Source organism: Pseudophryne corroboree, chromosome 11 (assembly GCF_028390025.1).
Source record: "Pseudophryne corroboree isolate aPseCor3 chromosome 11, aPseCor3.hap2, whole genome shotgun sequence".
Lineage (NCBI taxonomy): Eukaryota > Metazoa > Chordata > Amphibia > Anura > Myobatrachidae > Pseudophryne > Pseudophryne corroboree.
In genome coordinates this window covers 290,274,081-290,294,772 of record NC_086454.1, presented here as the reverse complement: position 1 = coordinate 290,294,772, position 20,692 = coordinate 290,274,081, and the positions used below count along the sequence as shown (strand labels likewise).

The following is a 20,692-nucleotide window of genomic DNA, read 5'->3' as shown; positions in this document are numbered from 1 at the left end:
CCTCCAAGCCTCAGTTAGGTACTGTGCCCGGACGAGCGTACACAATAAGGAAGGATTTATGAATCCCGGGTAAGACTCATACCAGCCACACCAATCACACTGTACAACCTGTGATCTGAACCCAGTTAACAGTATGATAACAGCGGAGCCTCTGAAAAGATGGCTCACAACAATAATAACCCGATTTTTGTAACTATGTACAAGTAATGCAGATAATCCGCACTTGGGATGGGCGCCCAGCATCCACTACGGACTCCGAGAAATAGAATTATCGGTAAGTAAATTCTTATTTTCTCTATCGTCCTAGTGGATGCTGGGGTTCCTGAAAGGACCATGGGGATTATACCAAAGCTCCCAAACGGGCGGGAGAGTGCGGATGACTCTGCAGCACCGAATGAGAGAACTCCAGGTCCTCCTTAGCCAGGGTATCAAATTTGTAGGATTTTACAAACGTGTTTGCCCCTGACTAAATAGCCGCTCGGCAAAGTTGTAAAGCCGAGACCCCTCGGGCAGCCGCCCAAGATGAGCCCACCTTCCTTGTGGAATGGGCATTTACATATTTTGGCTGTGGCAGGCCTGCCACAGAATGTGCAAGCTGAATTGTATTACACATCCAACTAGCAAAAGTCTGCTTAAAAGCAAGAGCACCCAGTTTGTTGGGTGCATACAGGATAACAGCAAGTCAGTTTTCCTGACTCCAGCCGTCCTGGAACCTATATTTTCAGGGCCCTGACCACATCTAGCAACTTGGAGTCCTCCAAGTCCCTAGTAGGCGCAAGACACCACAATAAGCTGGTTCAGGTGAAACACTGACACCACCTTAGGGAGAGAACTGGGGACGAGTCCGCAGCTCTGCCCTGTCCGAATGGACAAACAGATATGGGCTTTTTTGAGAAAAAAACCACCAATTTGACACTCGCCTGGTCCAGGCCAGGTCCAAGAGCATGTTCACTTTTCATGTGAGATGCTTCAAATCCACAGATTTGACTGGTTTTAAACCAATGTGTTTTGAGGAATCCCAGAACTACGTTGAGATCCCACAGTGCCACTGGAGGCACAAAAGGGGGTTGTATATGCAATACTCCCTTGACAAACTTCTGGACTTCAGGAACTGAAGCCAATTCTTTCTGGAAGAAAAATCGACAGGGCCGAAATTTGAACCTTAATGGACCCCAATTTGAGGCCCATAGACACTCCTGTTTGCAAGAAATGCAGGAATCGACCGAGTTGAAATTTCTTCGTGGGGCCTTCCTGGCCTCACACCACGCAACATATTTTCGCCACATGTGGTGATAATGTTGTGCGGTCACCTCCTTTCTGGCTTTGACCAGGGTAGGAATGACCTCTTCCTGAATGCCTTTTCCCTTAGGATCCGGCGTTCCACCGCCATGCCGTCAAACGCAGCTGCGGTAAGTCTTGGAACAGACATGGTACTTGCTGAAACAAGTCCCTTCTTAGCGGCAGAGGCCATAAGTCCTCTGTGAGCATCTCTTGAAGTTCCGGGTACCAAGTCCTTCTTGGCCAATCCGGAGCCATGAGTATAGTTCTTACTCCTCTACGTCTTATAATTCTCAGTACCTTAGGTATGAAAAGCAGAGGATGGAACACATACACCGACTGGTACACCCACGGTGTTACCAGAACGTCCACAGCTATTGCCTGAGGGTCTCTTAACCTGGCGCAATACCTGTCCCGTTTTTTGTTCAGACGGGACGCCATCATGTCCACCTTTGGTAATTCCCAACGGTTTACAATTATGTGGAAAACTTCCCCATGAAGTTCCCACTCTGCCGGGTGGAGGTCGTGCCTACTGAGGAAGTCTGCTTCCCAGTTTCCATTCCCGGAATGAAACACTGCTGACAGTGCTATCACATGATTTTCCGCCCAGCGAAAAGTCCTTGCAGTTTTTGCCACTGCCCTCCTGCTTCTTGTGCCGCCCTGTCTATTTACGTGGGCGACTGCCGTGATGTTTTATCCCACTGGATCAATACCGGCTGACCTTGAAGCAGAGGTCTTGCTAAGCTTAGAGCATTATAAATTTACCCTTAGCTATATTTATGTGGAGAAAAATCTCCAGACTTGATCACACTCCCTGTAAATTTTTTCCTTGTGTGACTGCTCCCCAGCCTCTCGGGCTGGCCTCCGTGGTCACCAACATCCAAAACTGAATGCCGAATCTGCGGCCCTCTAGAAGATGAGCACTCTGTAACCACCACAGGAGAGACACCCTTGTCCTTGGATATAGGGTTATCCGCTGATGCATCTGAAGATGCGATCCGGACCATTTGTCCAGCAGATCCCACTGAAAAGTTCTTGCATGAAATCTGCCGACTGGAATTGCTTCGAAGGAAGTCACCATTTTTTTACCATGGCCCTTGTGCAATGATGCACTGATTTTAGGAGGTTCCTGACTAGCTCGGATAACTCCCTGGCTTTCTCTTCCGGGAGAAACACCTTTTTCTGGACTGTGTCCAGAATCATCCCTAAGCACAGGAGACTTGTTGTCGGGATCAGCTGCGATTTTGGAATATTTAGAATCCACCCCTGCTGTTGTAACAGTATCCGAGATAGTGCTACTCCGACCTCCAACTGTTCCCTGGACTTTGCCCTTATCAGGAGATCGTCCAAGTAAGGGATAATTAAGACGCCTTTTCTTCGAAGAAGTAACCATCATTTCGGCCATTACCTTGGTAAAGACCCGGGGTGCCGTAGACAATCCAAACGGCAGCGTCTGAAACAGATAGTGACAGTTCTGTACCACGAACCTGAGGTACCCTTAGTGATAAGGGCAAATTTGGGACATGGAGGTAAGCATCCCTGATGTCTCGGGACACCAGATAGTCCCCTTCTTCCCGGTTCGTTATCACTGCTCTGAGTGACTCCATCTTGATTTGAACCTTTGTAAGTGTTCAAATTTTTTTAGATTTAGAATAGGTCTCACCTAGCCTTCTGGCTTCAGTACCACAATATAGTGTGGAATAATACCCCCTTTTCTTGTTGTAGGAGGGGTAATTTAATTATCACCTGCTGGGAATACAGCTCGTGAATTTTTTCCCATACTGCCTCCTTGTCGGAGGGAGACCTTGGTAAAGCAGACTTCAGGAGCCTGCGCAGGGGAAACGTCTCGACATTCCAAACTGTACCCCTGGGATACTACTTGTAGGATCCAGGGGTCCTGTACGGTCTCAGCGTCATGCTGAGAGCTTGTCAGAAGCGGTGGAACGCTTCTGTTCCTGGGAATGGGCTGCCTGCTGCAGTCTTCTTCCCTTTCCTCTATCCCTGGGCAGATATGACTCTTATAGGGACGAAAGGACTGAAGCTGAAAAGACGGTGTCTTTTTCTGCAGAGATGTGACTTAGGGTAAAAACGGTGGATTTTCCAGCAGTTGCCGTGGCCACCAGGTCCGATGGACCGACCCCAAATAACTCCTCTTCCTTTATACGGCAATACACCTTTGTGCCGTTTGGAATCTGCATCACCTGACCACTGTCGTGTCCATAAACATCTTCTGGCAGATATGGACATCGCACTTACTCTTGATGCCAGAGTGCAAATATCCCTCTGTGCATCTCGCATATATAGAAATACATCCTTTAAATGCTCTATAGTCAATAAAATACTGTCCCTGTCAAGGGTATCAATATTTTTAGTCAGGGAATCCGACCAAGCCACCCCAGCTCTGCACATCCAGGCTGAGGCGATCGCTGGTCGCAGTATAACAGCAGTATGTGTGTATATACTTTTTATGATATTTTTCCAGCCTCCTGTCAGCTGGCTCCTTGAGGACGGCCCTATCTATAGACGGTACCGCCACTTGTTCTGATAAGCGTGTGAGCGCCTTATCCACCCTAAGGGGTGTTTCCCAACGCGCCCTAACTTCTGTCGGGAAAGGGTATACCGCCCATATTTTCTATCGGGGGGAACCCACGCATCATCACACACTTCATTTAATTTATCTGATTCAGGAAAAACTACGGTAGTTTTTTCACATCCCACATAATACCCTCTTTTGTGGTACTTGTAGTATCAGAAATATGTAACACCTCCTTCATTGCCCTTAACGTGTGGCCCTAATAAGGAATACGTTTGTTTATTCACCGTCGACACTGGATTCAGTGTCCCTGTCTGTGTCGACCGACTAAAGTAAACGGGCGTTTTAAAACCCCTGACGGTGTTTTTGAGACGTCTGGACCGGTACTAATTGTTTGTCGGCCGTCTCATGTCGTCAACCGACCTTGGCGCGTGTTGACATTATCACGTAATTCCCTAAATAAGCCATCCATTCCGGTGTCGACTCCCTAGAGAGTGACATCACCATTACAGGCAATTGCTCCGCCTCCTCACCAACATCGTCCTCATACATGTCGACACACACGTACCGACACACAGCACACACACAGGGAATGCTCTGATAGAGGACAGGACCTACTAGCCCTTTGGAGAGACAGAGGGAGAGTTTGCCAGCACACACCAAAAACGCTATAATTATATAGGGACAACCTTATATAAGTGTTTTCCCTTATAGCATCTTTTTTATATATTTCTAACGCCAAATTAGTGCCCCCCCCTCTCTGTTTTAACCCTGTTTCTGTAGTGCAGTGCAGGGGAGAGCCTGGGAGCCTTCCCTCCAGCCTTTCTGTGAGGGAAAATGGCGCTGTGTGCTGAGGAGATAGGCCCCGCCCCTTTTTCGGCGGCCTCGTCTCCCGCTCTTAACGGATTCTGGCAGGGGTTAAATATCTCCATATAGCCCCCGGAGGCTATATGTGAGGTATTTTTAGCCAAAAAAGGTTTTCATTTGCCTCCCAGGGCGCCCCCCTCCCAGCGCCCTGCACCCTCAGTGACTGCCGTGTGAAGTGTGCTGAGAGGAAAATGGCGCACAGCTGCAGTGCTGTGCGCTACCTTAAGAAGACTGAGGAGTCTTCTGCCGCCGATTCTGGACCTCTTCTCGTTTCAGCATCTGCAAGGGGGCCGGCGGCGAGGCTCCGGTGACCATCCAGGCTGTACCTGTGATCGTCCCTCTGGAGCTAATGTCCAGTAGCCAAGAAGCCAATCCATCCTGCACGCAGGTGAGTTCACTTCTTCTCCCCTAAGTCCCTCGTTGCAGTGATCCTGTTGCCAACAGGACTCACTGTAAAATAAAAAACCTAAGCTAAACTTTTCTAAGCAGCTCTTTAGGAGAGCCACCTAGATTGCACCCTTCTCGGCCGGGCACAAAAATCTAACTGAGGCTTGGAGGAGGGTCATAGGGGGAGGAGCCAGTGCACACCACCTGATCCTAAAGCTTTACTTTTTGTGCCCTGTCTCCTGCGGAGCCGCTATTCCCCATGGTCCTTTCAGGAACCCCAGCATCCACTAGGACGATAGAGAAAAAGGATTTACTGGTAGGTTTAAAATCTTATTTTCTTTTACGTCCTGAAGGATGCTGGGGACTCCGTAAGGACCATGGGGATTATACCAAAGCTCCAGACCGGGCGGGAGAGTGAGGATGACTCTGCAGCACCGATTGAGCAAACATGAGGTCCTCATCAGCCAGGGTATCAAACTTGTAGAATTTTGCAAAAGTGTTTGAACCCGACCAAGTCGCCGCTCGGCAAAGCTGTAAAGCCGAGACGCCTCGGGCAGCCGCCCAAGAAGAGCCCACCTTCCTAGTGGAATGGGCTTTTACCGAATTCGGTAACAGCAATCCAGCCGTAGAATGAGCCTGCTGAATCGTGTTACAGATCCAGCGAGCAATAGTCTGCTTAGACGCAGGAGCGCCAACTTTGTTGGCTGCATACAGGATTAACAGGGCCCCTGTTTTCCTAACCCGAGCCGTTCTGGCCACATAAGTTTTCAATGCCCTGACCACATCCAGGGACTCGGAATCCTCCACGTCCCTAGTAGCCACCGGCACCACAATAGGTTGGTTCATATGAAAAAGAAGAAACCACCTTAGGCAGAAACTGAGGACGAGCCCGCAACTTAGCTCTATCCACATGAAAATCCAGATAAGGACTTTTGTGAGACAAAGCCGCCAACTCCGACACTCGCCGCGCCGAAGCCAATACCATGACCACTTTCCAAGTGAGATACTTCAATTCAACAGTTTGAAGAGGTTCAAACCAGTGAGACTTAAGAAACCGTAACACCACGTTAAAGGTCCCATTGTGCCACCGGAGGCACAAAAGGAGGCTGGATATGCAGCACCCCTTTCACGAAAGTCTGGACTTCTGGAAGAGAAGCCTATTCCTTTTGAAAGAAAAGGGATAGGGCCGAAATCTGAACCTTAATGGAGCCTAACTTTAGGCCCAAATTTACTCCCGTTTGCAGGAAGTGGAGAAAACGGCCCAGATGGAATTCTTCCGGAGGAGCAGTCCTGGCTTCGCACCAAGATACATACTTCCTCCAGATACGGTGATAATGTTTCGATGTCACCTCCTTCCTAGCCTTTATCAGAGTAGGAATTACCTCATCCGGAATGCCCTTCTTCGCTAGGATCCTACGTTCAACCGCCATGCCGTCAAACGCAGTCGCGGTAAGTCCTGGAACAGACAGGGCCCTTGTTGTAACAGGTCTACCCTGAGAGGAAGAGGCCACGGATCTTCTGTGAGCATTTCCTGCAGATCCCGATACCAGGCCCTTCGAGGCCAATCTGGAACAATGAGAATTGTCTGAATCCCTCTTAGTCTTATGATTCTCAGTATCTTTGAGATGAACGGAAGAGGAGGAATCACATAGACTGACTGGAACACCCACGGTGTCACCAGGGCGTCCACTGCTACCGCCTGAGGGTCCCTTGACCTGGCGCAATATCTTGGAAGTTTCTTGTTGAGGCGTGAAGCCATCATGTCTATTTGAGGAAGCCCCCACTGACTTGCAATCTCTGCGAAGACTTCCTGATGAAGTCCCCACTCTCCTGGATGCAGATCGTGTCTGCTTAGGAAGTCTGCCTCCCAGTTGTCCACTCCTGGAATGAAGACTGCTGACAGAGTGCTTACATGACTCTCCGCCCATCGAAGAATCTTTGAGGCTTCTGCCATTGCCACTCTGCTCCTTGTGCCGCCTTGGCGGTTTACATGAGCCACTGCTGTGATGTTGTCTGACTGAATCAGAACCGGTATACCTCGAAGTAAGGTCTCCACTTGACGAAGGCCGTTGTATATGGCCCTTAATTCCAGTACGTTGATGTGTAGACAAGTCTCCTGGCTTAGACCACAGACCTTGGAAGTTTCTTCCCTGTGTGACTGCTCCCCATCCTCGGAGGCTCGCGTCCGTGGTCACCAGAACCCAGTCCTGAATGCCGAACCTGCGACCCTCTAGAAGGTGAGCACTCTGCAGCCACCACAAGAGAGATACCCTGGCCCTGGGGGACAGGCGGATCATCTGATGAATCTGTAGATGTAACCCGGACCACTTGTCCAGAAGGTCCCACTGAAAAGTCCTGGTATGGAACCTGCCGAATGGAATGGCCTCGTAAGACGCCACCTTAATTTTCCCAGAACTCGAGTGCAGTGATGTACCGACACTCTCTTGATCTCGCTTTTATCAGGAGATCGTCCAAGTATGGGATAATTGGGACACCCTGCTTGCGCAGGAGCACCATCATCTCTGCCATTAATTTGGTAAAAATCCTCGGGCCGTGGAAAGACCAAACGGCAACGTCTGAAATTGGTAATGACAATCCTGCACCACAAATCTCAGGAACGCCTGATGAGGTTGATATATGGGGACATGAAGGCATGCATCCTTTATGTCTAGGGACACCATATAATCTCCCCCTTCCAGACTTGCGACGACCGCTCTGGGCGATTCCATCTTGAACTTGAACCTCTTTAAGTATAGGTTTAAGGATTTTAAATTCAGAATGGGTCTGACCGAACCGTCCGGTTTCGGGACCACAAACCGGGTTGAGTAATAGCCCATCCCCTGCTGCAGCAGGGGAACTTTGACCACCACTTGTTGAAGGCACAACTTTTGAATTGCTGCCAAAACTACCTCCCTCTCTGGGGAAGAAGTCGGCAGTGCCGATTTGAAAAACCGGCGAGGAGGCACCTCTTCGAATTCCAGCTTGTACCCCTGGGAAACAATGTCTATTGCCCAGGGATCCATCCGAGAGTGAACCCAGACTTGGCTGAAAAGACGAAGACGTGCCCCCACAGGAACGGACTCCCCCCGCGGAGCCCCAGCGTCATGCGGTGTATTTAGTAGAAGTCGGGGAGGACTTTTGTTTTTGGGAACTGGCTGCAGCTGGCAGCTTTTTCCCTTTGCCCTTACCTCTGGCAAGAAAGGAAGATCCCCGAGCTCTCTTGGATTTATGCGACCGTAAGGACTGCATCTGATAATGTGGCGCTTTCTTAGGCTGTGAGGAAACATAAGGTAAAAAGGTTGATTTACCTCCAGTAGCCGCGGAAACTAGGTCCGCGAGACCTTCCCCAAACAATTCCTCACCCTTGTAAGGCAAAACCTCCATATGCCATTTCGAGTCGGCATCACCCGACCACTGTCGGGTCCACAGTGCTCGCCTGGCAGAAATCGCCATAGCTTTCGCTCTGGACCCCAGTATGCCCACATCCCTCTGAGCCTCCCTCATATAAAGGACCGCATCCTTAATATGGCCCAGGGTCAATAAAATAGTTTTCTTATCCATCGTATCCATATCAGCAGATAAGGTATCGGTCCACGCTATTACAGCGCTACAAACCCAAGCCGACGCTATTGCCGGCCTGAGTAATGTACCAGTATGTGTGTAAATCGACTTCAAGGTAGTTTCCTGCTTGCGATCAGCAGGATCCCTGAGAGCAGCGGTATCCTGAGACGGCAGCGCCACCTTTTTGGAAAGGCGGGTCAACGGTTTGTCCACCCTTGGGGAGGATTCCCACCGTATCCTGTCCTTTATCGGGAAAGGATACACCATAAGAATCCTTTTGGGAATCTGCAGTTTCTTGTCTGGAGTTTCCCAAGCACTTTCAAATAACTCATTTAATTCAAAAGAAGGTGGAAAAGTAACCTCAGGCTTCTTTTCTTTGAACATGTGGATCTTTGGTTAAGGTACAGCGGGGTCATCTATAATATGCAGCACATCCTTTATAGCAATAATCATATAATGAATACTCATTGCCAATTTTGGCTGCAATCTCGCATCATCATAATAGACACTGGATTCAGAATCCGTGTCGTATCTGTGTCGACTACCGGAGAAAGTGGGCGTTTTACCCAGAAGGCCCCTGTGACATAGGGAAAGGCAGGGCATGACCCCCTGTACCGTCCCTGGACTCTGCTTTGTCCAAACGTTTGTGCAATAAATTCACATTTGCATTTAAAATATTCCACATATCCACCCAGTCATGTGTCGGCGTTGCCGACGGAGACACCACACTCATGCACTCCACCTCATCCCTAGGAGAGCCTTCCGCTTCAGACATGCCGACACGCACGTACCGACACACCACACACTCAGGGAAAGCTCTAATCTGGAGACAGTTCCCCCACAAGGCCCTTTGGAGAGACAGAGAGAGAGTATGCCAGCACACACCCAGCGCCAATACCCTGGAAAAAATTACCCAGATACAGCGCTACTTTATATATGTACTGCGCCAAAATATGTGCCCCCTCCCCCTTCTTTAAAACCCTCTGTCACCAGTGATCAGCAGGGGAGAGTCCTGGGAGCCAGCTTCTCAGCGTGTGCTGTGGAGAAAATGGTGCTGGTGAGTGCTGAGGGAGAAGCCCCGCCCCCTCAGTGGCGGGCTTCGGTCCCGCTCTTTTAAAACAACTGGCGGGGATTCACTGTAAATACCACAAAAAAAAGTGTATATATATGCATAGCCAGTCTTGGAGGTATACATTGCTGCCCAGTTCGCCCCCCCCCCCCCCGCGCCCTGCACCCAACAGTGTGCGATGTGCGTGTTCTGTGAGGGAGCAATGGCGCGCAGCGTTACCTCAGTGAGGCTCTGAAGTCTTCTGCCGCCTTTGAAGTCTTCTGTCTTCCTATACTCACCCGGCCTCTATCTTCCGGCTCTGCGAGGAGGACGGCGGCGCGGCTCCGGGACGAACCGCTAGGGGAGACCTGCGTTCTGACTCCCTCTGGAGCTAATGGTGTCCAGTAGCCTAAGAAGCAGAGCCTATCACTTAAGTAGGTCTGCTTCTCTCTCCTCAGTCCCACGGTGCAGGGAGCCTGTTGCCAGCAGGTCTCCCTGAAAATAAAAAACCTAACAAAATACTTTCTTTCAGGAAGCTCAGGAGAGCTCCCTGTAGTGCACCCAGTCTCCTCTGGGCACAGTCTTAAACTGAGGTCTGGAGGAGGAGCATAGAGGGAGGGGCCAGTGCACACCCATACCTAAAGTTCTTTTTTAGTGCCCACGTCTCCTGCAAAGCCAGTCTATTCCCCATGGTCCTTACGGAGTCCCCAGCATCCTCTAGGACGCAAGAGAAAATAAAATCATGAATAGTGTTCATGCTAGGCTGTTTTAGCAAGGCGCCGCGCCCGGCCCGATTTTTTAAGGGCAAAATCCGCCCTGCTAGAACAGCCGCCCGCTTCCTGCCCTCCCAGCGTGTAAAGATGTTGAGCGCATGCGCTCAGCATCTATTCACGCTGTGAGAGAGCTTGGGGGAAGCCCAGCACCTCCGTAGGTGCTGGGCACGACCCCAACAGTGACTGCCAACTCCCCGTTTTATCGTCCGTGGGCTGAACCTCCCACTTTTATTACGTAAAATGATCACACCCCCTATTTTGCGTGGCCACGCCCCTTTTTCACCACGCGTGCACACGCTTGTGCCCCCCACAGTCCTGCGCCCTGCCCAAATCCTAGCGTGAACACTAATGAACATTGGGTAGGCTTACCATATATACTATCCCTCCAAACTGGGACACTCATGAATTTCACATGTTCTGTGGCTGGTTTAATTCAAGCCTGCATTTCATCTGGTTTTAATCAGCCACAGAACCTGTGTAATTCATGAGCATCCCAGTTTAAAGGGATAATATGATAAGCTTACTTTTAGGGCAATTAAACAAGCAGAAATGCACTGTGCTAACTAAGCAATTGATGTCATGAGCTTGTATTGCAGAGACTGGAAATCAATGTGTAAAGGCCCACATAGTACATCCTGGGGCAGGATTGGCACAATAAATCTGTGATTTATGAGCGCCCCCTGTTGGCAATTCCAATAAAAAAAAAAAGTGATCTGGATTGCAAAATCAGATTTTTAAACATGTTAAAAAAAATCTGATTTATCGTGCGTTGTTTTCCTAGTGTATGGTAACCCTCTTGCCAATACAGGGGCGGATCACTGGGTAGAGATGTCAGCAAAGCGGCGTTCGAGTATCTGTATGGCATCCAGCAGATGTCGGAACGGGAGAGGGAAGTGCCCATTTCAAAAGTAGTGCAGCGAGCTGTCACTGGCTTGCACACGGCACCATTTTTAAAATTCAAGATAGCCGCGGTTAGCCAATCATGGTTCACCACATCATCGCCTCACTCCTCCTTGTTCTGACTAATATTAGCCAGTGTGACACAGTCCAACGGCGGAGAAGGGGCTGGGAGTGCTACTGAAAACTTCAGAGTCCTGGGTGGGCGACGGGCAGTACAAAAAAAGCTTACATGGTCACTGCCACCTAGGCCACATGAAGCCGACAAACATCCTAGGGGAGGGCAGCAGCCATGTAAAAGAGCTCAAAAGCTGCTACCCCTTAGAAGTGCTGTATTATAACTTTTTTTTTTTACAACTTTTTGGGGGGATTTATTTCCATTACAGGGGGATTACGGGTGCTAGTGGGTCCTTAATGTGCGGGTATTCTGTTACATGTGGTTCTCAAAGTGCCGGAATGCTGGGGCATGCTTGCTGGGACCTGTAGTCCTACCGTAACAGACAATGTTATCTTTGTCAGCTATCAACCTCACACCCACTGCTCAGGAAAGTGGGGGATAGCAGTGGGTTTCAGCACAGGTCTGGGGAAGACTTCCCCAGGATTCTTGGGCTGACTAGATAAGAGGGGGGTGAATGCTTTGGTCGGGGGTCCCTGTCAAGTGTGTCCTCCGGCTGTGGCCTTAACCCCCTGCTAGTGGAGCCCTGTGCTGGTTCTAAAAATACGGAGACCCCTACTCATTTTTTACTCCATATTTTTAGAACCAAAGCCGGAAAACAAGAGCCCGTGGCAGGTTATGCTTGGGGGGGGGGAGGGGGGACCCCATGCATATGTTGTTTCTAAATTGATAAGATGAAAGTAATATACACACACTGATACAGTAAATTGAAAAGCATGATGCAAGCGTAGTTCTGTTATGCCCCAAAGATGCATCATTCTCAGTAGTCTGGCAACTTCTGAACAAAAGTGTACTGCAGCTGCATATAGCTGAGCAGATGGATTTCATATATACCTACCAACTGTTGGCATATGTATAAGCCTTAGTTACTAAGAATGCTCAGTGTCATCAACTGGGTGCAGTTCAATTAAAGTCAAACCCGAAAATGCTGATAATGATGGCATATTACCAGCACAACTCTGCTCCATAGGGGGCACAGTAAAAAGAGCAATGTTACAGACAGGCTCTCCTCAGAAGGGGTGCGAGTGGAAATCCTGTAGTCGGACTTAACACTGCACTGAATACCTCCGGGATCTCCTTCCTGGCGCTATTAGCAGTGCGCTGAATTTTACTGACCCCCCTTCCCGAGTTTGGTTACGGTTAAGTAGGCACCAGATCCCTCCCCCTCCACTAGCGGGCACCAGATCCCTCCCCCTCCACTAGCGGGCACCAGATCCCTCCCCCTCCACTAGCGGGCACCAGCTCCCTTCCACTCCACTAGCGGGCACCAGCTCCCTTCCACTCCACTAGCGGGCACCAGCTCCCTTCCACTCCACTAGCGGGCACCAGCTCCCTTCCACTCCACTAGCGGGCACCAGCTCCCTCCCACTCCACTAGCGGGCACCAGCTCCCTCCCCCTCCACTAGCGGGCACCAGCTCCCGCTCCCTCCACTAGCGGGCACCAGCTCCCTCCCCCTCCACTAGCGGGCACCAGCTCCCGCTCCCTCCACTAGCGGGCACCAGCTCCCTCCCCCTCCACTAACGGGCACCAGCTCCCTCCCCCTCCACTAACGGGCACCAGCTCCCTCCCCCTCCACTAACGGGCACCAGCTCCCTCCCCCTCCACTAACAGGCACCAGCTCCCTCCCCCTCCACTAACAGGCACCAGCTCCCTCCCCCTCCACTAACAGGCACCAGCTCCCTCCCCCTCCACTAACAGGCACCAGCTCCCTCCCCCTCCACTAACAGGCACCAGCTCCCTCCCCCTCCACTAACAGGCACCAGCTCCCTCCCCCTCCACTAACAGGCACCAGCTCCCTCCCCCTCCACTAACAGGCACCAGCTCCCTCCCCCTCCACTAACAGGCACCAGCTCCCTCCCCCTCCACTAACAGGCACCAGCTCCCTCCCCCTCCACTAACAGGCACCAGCTCCCTCCCCCTCCACTAACAGGCACCAGCTCCCTCCCCCTCCACTAGCAGGCACCAGTTCCCTCCCCCTCCACTAGCAGGTACCAGCTCCCTCCCCCTCCACCAGCAGGCACCAGCTCCCTCCCCCTCCACCAGCAGGCACCTGTTCCCTCCCCCTCCACTAGCAGGCACCAGATCCCTCCCCCTCCACTAGCAGGTACAAGATCCCTCCCCCTCCACTAGCAGGCACCAGCTCCCTCCCCCTCCACTAGCAGGCACCAGATCCCTCCCCCTCCACTAACAGGCACCAGATCCCTCCCCCTCCACTAACAGGCACCAGATCCCTCCCCCTCCACTAACAGGCACCAGTTCCCTCCCCCTCCACTAACAGGCACCAGTTCCCTCCCCCTCCACTAACAGGCACCAGTTCCCTCCCCCTCCACTACTTGGCACCAGATCCCTCCCCCTCCACTACTTGGCACCAGATCCCTCCCCCTCCACTACTTGGCACCAGATCCTTTCCCGCTACCGGTGGGCATCATGGTGCCTGCACCAACTAGTATAACACACACTGACGGACGGAAGACGGGGCTTACAGGTTGATGGTCCTCTCCAGTGTCAGCGGCTTGGTCTGCTGCAGGTACTTGTTGCCGAACTGGTTGACCCCCCGCGGCCAGCCGGTCTGAGAGCGGTTGGGCGGAATCACCGACATCCTAAGCGCTGCTGGGGGCCGTTGTCGCTCCTCGGGCTCGGGTGTTATTGACGCCGGATCTCTCCCGGTTTCCGACCGCACAGTGTACGAGACAATGGTGGTGCGGAAATACACGCGCGTCACTTCCCGGCGCCGGCGGAGGAGCATACGTCACAGCGCTGCGACACTGAGGGATTGTGGGAGTGGTAGTTCTGGGCGCACACTTGCACGGGGAGCAACGGCTGTGTCTGTCCTCCGGGTCTGGGAATGAGCTGGAAGCGGCAGAAGCGGCTCCCTGAGGGGGTTGGTGCCGGGATCGCGGTCGGGGGCAGCAAGAAGAGCCGGAGGGAGGCGGAGGTGCGGCTGGCGGCAGCACTGGGGGAGCAGTCCGTGAGAGAAGAGGCGAGAAGAGCCTGGGAGGGGAGGGAGGCTGCCCGCTGCGGTGAGTGGGGACAGGGCATGTGTCCCCATAAGGGAGGTGGCATTCATGGGCAGAGCAACCACTACAGACACTGACAGCGCTGCTGCATACCTCCCAACATGACCCTCTCCAGGAGGGACACAATGCTCTGCTTCTGGACTTTTCTCTTAATCTATGATTGCAGGCACCTGTTTTGAACAGGTTAATGGATAAGAAAGGAGTTTTAGCACAGGTGACGGTAATCACAAATTAAGAGGGAAGACCAGAAACAGATCATTCTGTCCCTCTTTGGGAGGTATGCTGCTGTCGCCATCCTGTCCCGCAGAGCCGGCCCTAGCCAATATGATGCCCTGGGCAAGATTTTGGCTGGTGCCCCCTAGCACCACTGCTGGTTCCGCCTCTGACCTTGCACCTCTTTCCCAGCACCATCCCCCCTCATCCATGGCAGTCCTTATTTTGGTGTTTGTACCCCCTATATTTTAAATAGGAACAGTTCGCACATTTGGCGAACAGCCCAAAAAGGGGTGTGTTTTGCTGGCAAGGGGCATGGTCACACAATAGTAACCCCAATTCCAATTACGCCACACAGTACTGCAACTTTATTCCCATTTGATCATGCGATAGTGTCCATAATTCATATTACATCCCACAGTAGTATTACTTTACCTTATAAACATTACTCATCACAGTAGAGCCCCTTATTCACATTACATCACACTGAATTGCTCCTTATTCACATTACACCACACCCTATTGCTCTTTATTTATATTAGACAACCCTTTCTATACGCAACGCCACATAGTAGAGCACCTTATACACATAATGCCACACATTAGTAATGCATTTATATACATAATTCCTCACAGTAATGCCCCTTACACATTATTAATGTCCTTAAAAACATAATGCGTCTTTCACATTGACAACCTTTATTAATGCCCTTTTACACATAATGATACACATAGTGCCCCCTACACATTTGCTGCACATTATTAGTGCCCCTATACACATAATGACACACATACAGTAGTACCCTGTTACACATATGCCGCACATTATTAATGCCCTTATACACATAATGACACACATAGTGCCCCTTACACATATGTTGCACATTATTAATGCATTTTTACATGATACACAATGCTCCTTGCACATATTCTGAACACTACTGCACAACCAACCCACTCACATGCCCACAGCAATCACACTGCCACTAACACTGTGACCTCTGCCTCTGCTTGGATACAGATGTGTCCTCATAAATCTTGCTCCAATGCTAACGTTGGGCACCTTTTTTATGAAAATGCATCTTATTTGCATTGCTATGTGGCTAGGATGCACAAGCAGATTCTGCTGATTAAAATGATATGCAGCATGCCACTATACTGTGTGAGACTGTGGCTGTATCTGCATAAGAAATGCTACACACAGAATATAGGCATGTTGCATATCATTTTAATCAGCAGAAGCTGCTGATGCCCCTAGGCATATCAAATGCCCTAGGCAATTGCCTAGTTTGCCTATGCCCGGCTCTGTTGTCCCGTTACAAAGAGTAACAATGTTCTACCCAACTGGTCCTGCAGTCTGATGTCTCCATTCAAGATGTCGACATCATCAAAATATTGATGTACCATAATGACATTTCCATTGCCATTAGGGACAACTACAGGGGGAAAAATTCAGCAATTCAACAATGCCGACGTAACACCAGTGTCGGCATGCTTACTGACAATGTGGTCAGTATCGACATTCTGAATATATTGAATCATGCTGACATTGGTCTCATTGGTAGTCCCAAACTTGTTTATAACGTGATCATCCCACGTAAATAATAAAGATATGATATGGCCATTTTCCCACTGGAAACGCATAGAAAACATTCCTAGGTATATATATATCTGTGCTTAAACCGAGATTGTCCCACGTAAATAAGAAAGATATAGCCATCTTTCCACTGGAGACCATGGAAAACAGTCCCGAGTATACATACATACATGCACTTAAACGGTGATCATTCCACGTAATTAAAAAAAGATATGGCCATCTTCTTACTGGAAACACATAGAAAACAGTCCCAGGTATATACGCATGCACTTAAACCTTGATCATCCCACGTAAATAATGGCCCATACACACGGTGAGATTCAGACTATGCCAGATTCTCACTATGCGACAGGGGCTAGGTCGGCACATAGTATCGCAAGCACACTTATTATTTGCTTGCGATACTGACTATGTGCGATTTTGGCTAAGTGTCAATTTTGACTATTTCTTCTATAGAGATAGTCAAAATTGACTTGCCTGCACAGTCTATCTATTCTTGCGATGCTGACATCAAATCGGGATCGCAAGGTGACTCACCCTGCGATCTGCACTAACTTTTCTAGACGATTTTGACTATATACTCAAAATCGTAAGAAAAAATCTCACCGTGTGTACACGTCATAAGAAAGATATCTTCTTACTGGAAACACATAGAAAACAGTCCTAGGTATAAATTCATGTGCTTAAACCGTGATCATCACCGTACATAAGAAAGATATAACCATCTTCCCACTGGAAACGCATAGGAAACAGTCTTCGTTATACGTAAATGCTATTAAAACACGGGCATCCAATGTTAATTTAAATTAATTTTTTATACAGTTTAGAAAACAGATTTTGTTACATGTACTATTACACATTGGGGTAATTCCAAGTTGATCGCTGCAGGAATTTTGTTAGCAGTTGGGCAAAACCATGTGCACTGCAGGGGAGGCAGATATAACGTGCAGAAAGAGTTCGATTTGGGTGGGTTATTTTATTTCTGTGCAGGGTAAATACTGGCTGCTTTATTTTAACACTGCAAATTAGATTGCAGATTGAACACACCACACCCAAATCTAACTCTCTCTGCACATGTTAAATCTGCCTCCCCTGCAGTGCACATGGTTTTGCCCAACTGCTAACAAAATTCCTGCTGCGATCAACTTGGAATTACCCCCATTATGCAATGGTATATGTACATATACTATATAATAAATATGGGGAATATGCTGCGCTATATAAGAAACTGTAAATAATAAATAATGCACTTTTTAGTTTGTAAATCCAGAAATTGAGTAAAAAATTCTGACATCTAGTGTCTTGGAGGTGAACTGCAGGCAACCATCCCGGTCATCCATTTCTGTACTCATCCTTCTAGTACAGGGCTGGCCAAACCGGTCCTCGAGATCTACCAACAGTTCATGTTTTCCAGGCCTCCTGGAGGTCTGTAGAATGGTCAGTTAGGAATGAATGCAGCACATCTTTATTAGTAATGGCTACACCTGTGCACCAGCTAGGTGGTCTGGAAAATGTGAACTGTTGGTAGATCTCGAGGACCGGTTTGGCCAGCCCTGTTCTAGTACATCCCGTGTGGTATAATAGATAGACAGGTGGTATTCAGTATACCGCAGTGACGTGCGGTGAGGTGAGGCAGAGCCTTTCCTGTGATACTAACGTTTGTGCCAGAGTTTTTACTGTATAAAGTATATGAAAAATACAAAGAATTTGTTTGAAATATATTCTTTACATTATTCTAATCATTTTTATAGCCAAAACTCTGGAGTAAAAAGTCTATGGCAGGTGAGGCAGTAGTGTTCACTCTAGGAATTTTTTAGGGCAGGGTGCTGATCACGGGTAGGGCACATTTTTCATTCGGGAGGGCACATTTTTCGTTCGGGAGGGCACATTTTTCAATTAGAAGGGCAAAATTAGGTACATACTATAATGCTTGGTCCTCCCATTCCCACATGATAAAGAATGGGCAGTGCGCGCCAAAGGCGAAAATTTAGGGGCGTTGTTTTTCGTGGGGTTAGGGGCATGGCCACATAATAGTGGCAATTCACATTACACCACACAATAGTGCAGCGAATACACACTGCACCAGGTAGAACCTCCTATACACACTGCGACAGGTAGAGCACGTTGTACATATTGCGCCAGGCAGAGCACATTCTACACTTTGCGCCAGGCAGAGCACGTTATACACATTGCGCCAGGTAGAGAGCACTGAGACACACTGCACCAGGTAGAGAGCACTGAGACACACTGCACCAGGTAGAGAGCACTGAGACACACTGCACCAGGTAGAGAGCACTGAGACACACTGCACCAGGTAGAGAGCACCGAGAAACATTGCACCAGGTAGAGAGCACTGAGAAACATTGCACCAGGTAGAGAGCACCGAGAAACATTGCACCAGGTAGAGAGCACTGAGAAACATTGCACCAGGTAGAGAGCACCGAGAAACATTGCACCAGGTAGAGAGCACCGAGAAACATTGCACCAGGTAGAGAGCACCGAGAAACATTGCACCAGGTAGAGAGCACTGAGAAACATTGCACCAGGTAGAGAGCACTGAGAAACATTGCGCCAGGTAGAGAGCACCGAGAAACATTGCACCAGGTAGAGAGCACCGAGAAACATTGCACCAGGTAGAGAGCACCGAGAAACATTGCACCAGGTAGAGAGCACCGAGAAACATTGCACCAGGTAGAGAGCACCGAGAAACATTGCACCAGGTAGAGAGCACCGAGAAACATTGCACCAGGTAGAAAGCACTGAGACACATTGGAGGAGGAGGGGGGGGGGGGGTAGATGGTTCCGCACACACATAAGACAAGGGGTAGTGGGGCCACACACAGGGGGTTGGGGGGGGCAGGAGGGCACAAGGTGTCACACACACGGGGGGGGCGCACAAACCAGGGTGAGGGGGGTAAAGTGTGCCACACACAAAGGCTGGGGGTAAATGGGGTCACATGCAGGGGGTGGGGGCAGGATATGGCAATGCATTAAAATACATGTTCATTACTTTGTGTGTATCTACTTACTCACACTCTGGCAGCTGAGGGTCACACTCCGGTAGATGGGTACGCTGGCCAGTGGCACTGGCTGGTGGGAGATGGGGGCTGCCCGCGGGTGTCTGGCCATGCACACAGAGAGGAGGGAGGGCTGGGTTTGCCTCGGCGGGAGAGGCAAACCCAGCCCTCCTGTCTCTCGCAGAGGAGGGGAGATGCGGCGGCTGACAACTAAGGACGGACGAGGTGGGCGGGCGGGACGGACGAGGTGGGCGGGACAGATGGGGCGGTACAGACGGGGCGGGCCGCGGAGGTCTCTGTCTCTCATGCAGGGAGACAGTGTGACTGTGATTAAGCACACTGGATTACTGCAGTAATGTGTCCGGTGGCTTGGCGGGGTCCGGCGGGCAGCAAAGTGCGGGGCGGGAGGGCGCACACAAATGGGCAGGGCGGCATTCAGGTGTCTAAAAAAGGGGCAGGGCGCAGCGCCCTGTGAAAGACACCTAGAGTGAACACTAAGGCAGTGCCTCACCTGCTTATCTTTTCCGCACATCTCTAAACAAAACTCACCAAATTTCCAGGAGTTTATACTGCTGCACCTGTGTATAATGCCCAGATGTACCCTTTGGCTCATATATTGCATGTAAATCTGGCTCTGGTGCCAGCCAGTGCCTCCTGAGCAATTTAGCTCACCGCACGTCCCTGGTATACCGGTTGTTGGGATCCCGGCGCACAGTATACCGGCACCGGAATCCCGACAACCGGCATACCGACACCTTTTCTCCCTCTTGGGGGTCCACGACCCCCCTGGAGGGAGAATAGATAGCGTGGCGCGCCACCATGCCCGCAGCGTGGCGAGTGCAGCGAGCCCGCAAGCGGCTCATTTGTGCTCGCCCCGCTGACGGCAAGCCGGCGGTTGGGATCCCGGCGCCGGTATGCTGGCCGCCGGCAACTCATACTACACCCAGATAGACAGTGTCTAGTTAGACAGTCAATAGACAGACACCACATGTTAGATGGTGAAAATGTAAACCTGATAAAAGTAGACAGTACAAAAAGTCGACAGGGTCAAAAGGCCAACATAAAAAAGGTAGACACCATTTTTTTTGCATTCTTGGGGTTTGTGTGGTTTTGTCATCCGGGACCCCTAATTGTAGAGTGATCCTCTCGTGGGGGCCTTGCCACAAGTTTATAACCATCTCTATGCCGACATGGATAGAGAAGGTATGAAATAGTTCAAAAACATGTAAAATGTAAAAAAAAAAAAGTCTACCTTTTATATGTCGACCATTTTCATGTCGACTTTTAGACCCTGTCGACCTAATGTCTGTCTAACATGTGGTGTCTAT

General features: G+C 50.0%; 2 protein-coding genes across 4 annotated transcripts in view; one reads left to right on the top strand and one right to left on the bottom strand.

The window, feature by feature from the left end:
- NUDT21 (nudix hydrolase 21) overlaps positions 1 to 14,266 on the bottom strand; it is an 85,458-nt gene extending 71,192 nt beyond the window's left edge. Inside the window, exon 1 of the mRNA XM_063945441.1 lies at positions 14,004 to 14,266. Coding sequence (XP_063801511.1) covers positions 14,004 to 14,266 — 263 coding nt within the window. The remainder of the gene's footprint in view (positions 1 to 14,003) is intronic.
- Positions 14,267 to 14,365: 99 nt separating this feature from the next.
- The window catches only part of OGFOD1 (2-oxoglutarate and iron dependent oxygenase domain containing 1), a 57,874-nt gene continuing 51,547 nt past the window's right edge, over positions 14,366 to 20,692 (top strand). For 2 of the 3 annotated variants that reach the window (XR_010189492.1, XM_063945439.1), the window contains exon 1: positions 14,366 to 14,540. Coding sequence is in view for 1 of the 3 variants with exons in the window: in XM_063945439.1 (XP_063801509.1) it covers positions 14,366 to 14,540 (175 nt within the window). In the remaining 2 variants the exon portion in view is untranslated. The remainder of the gene's footprint in view (positions 14,541 to 20,692) is intronic. The other variant, XM_063945440.1, reaches the window with a different exon arrangement.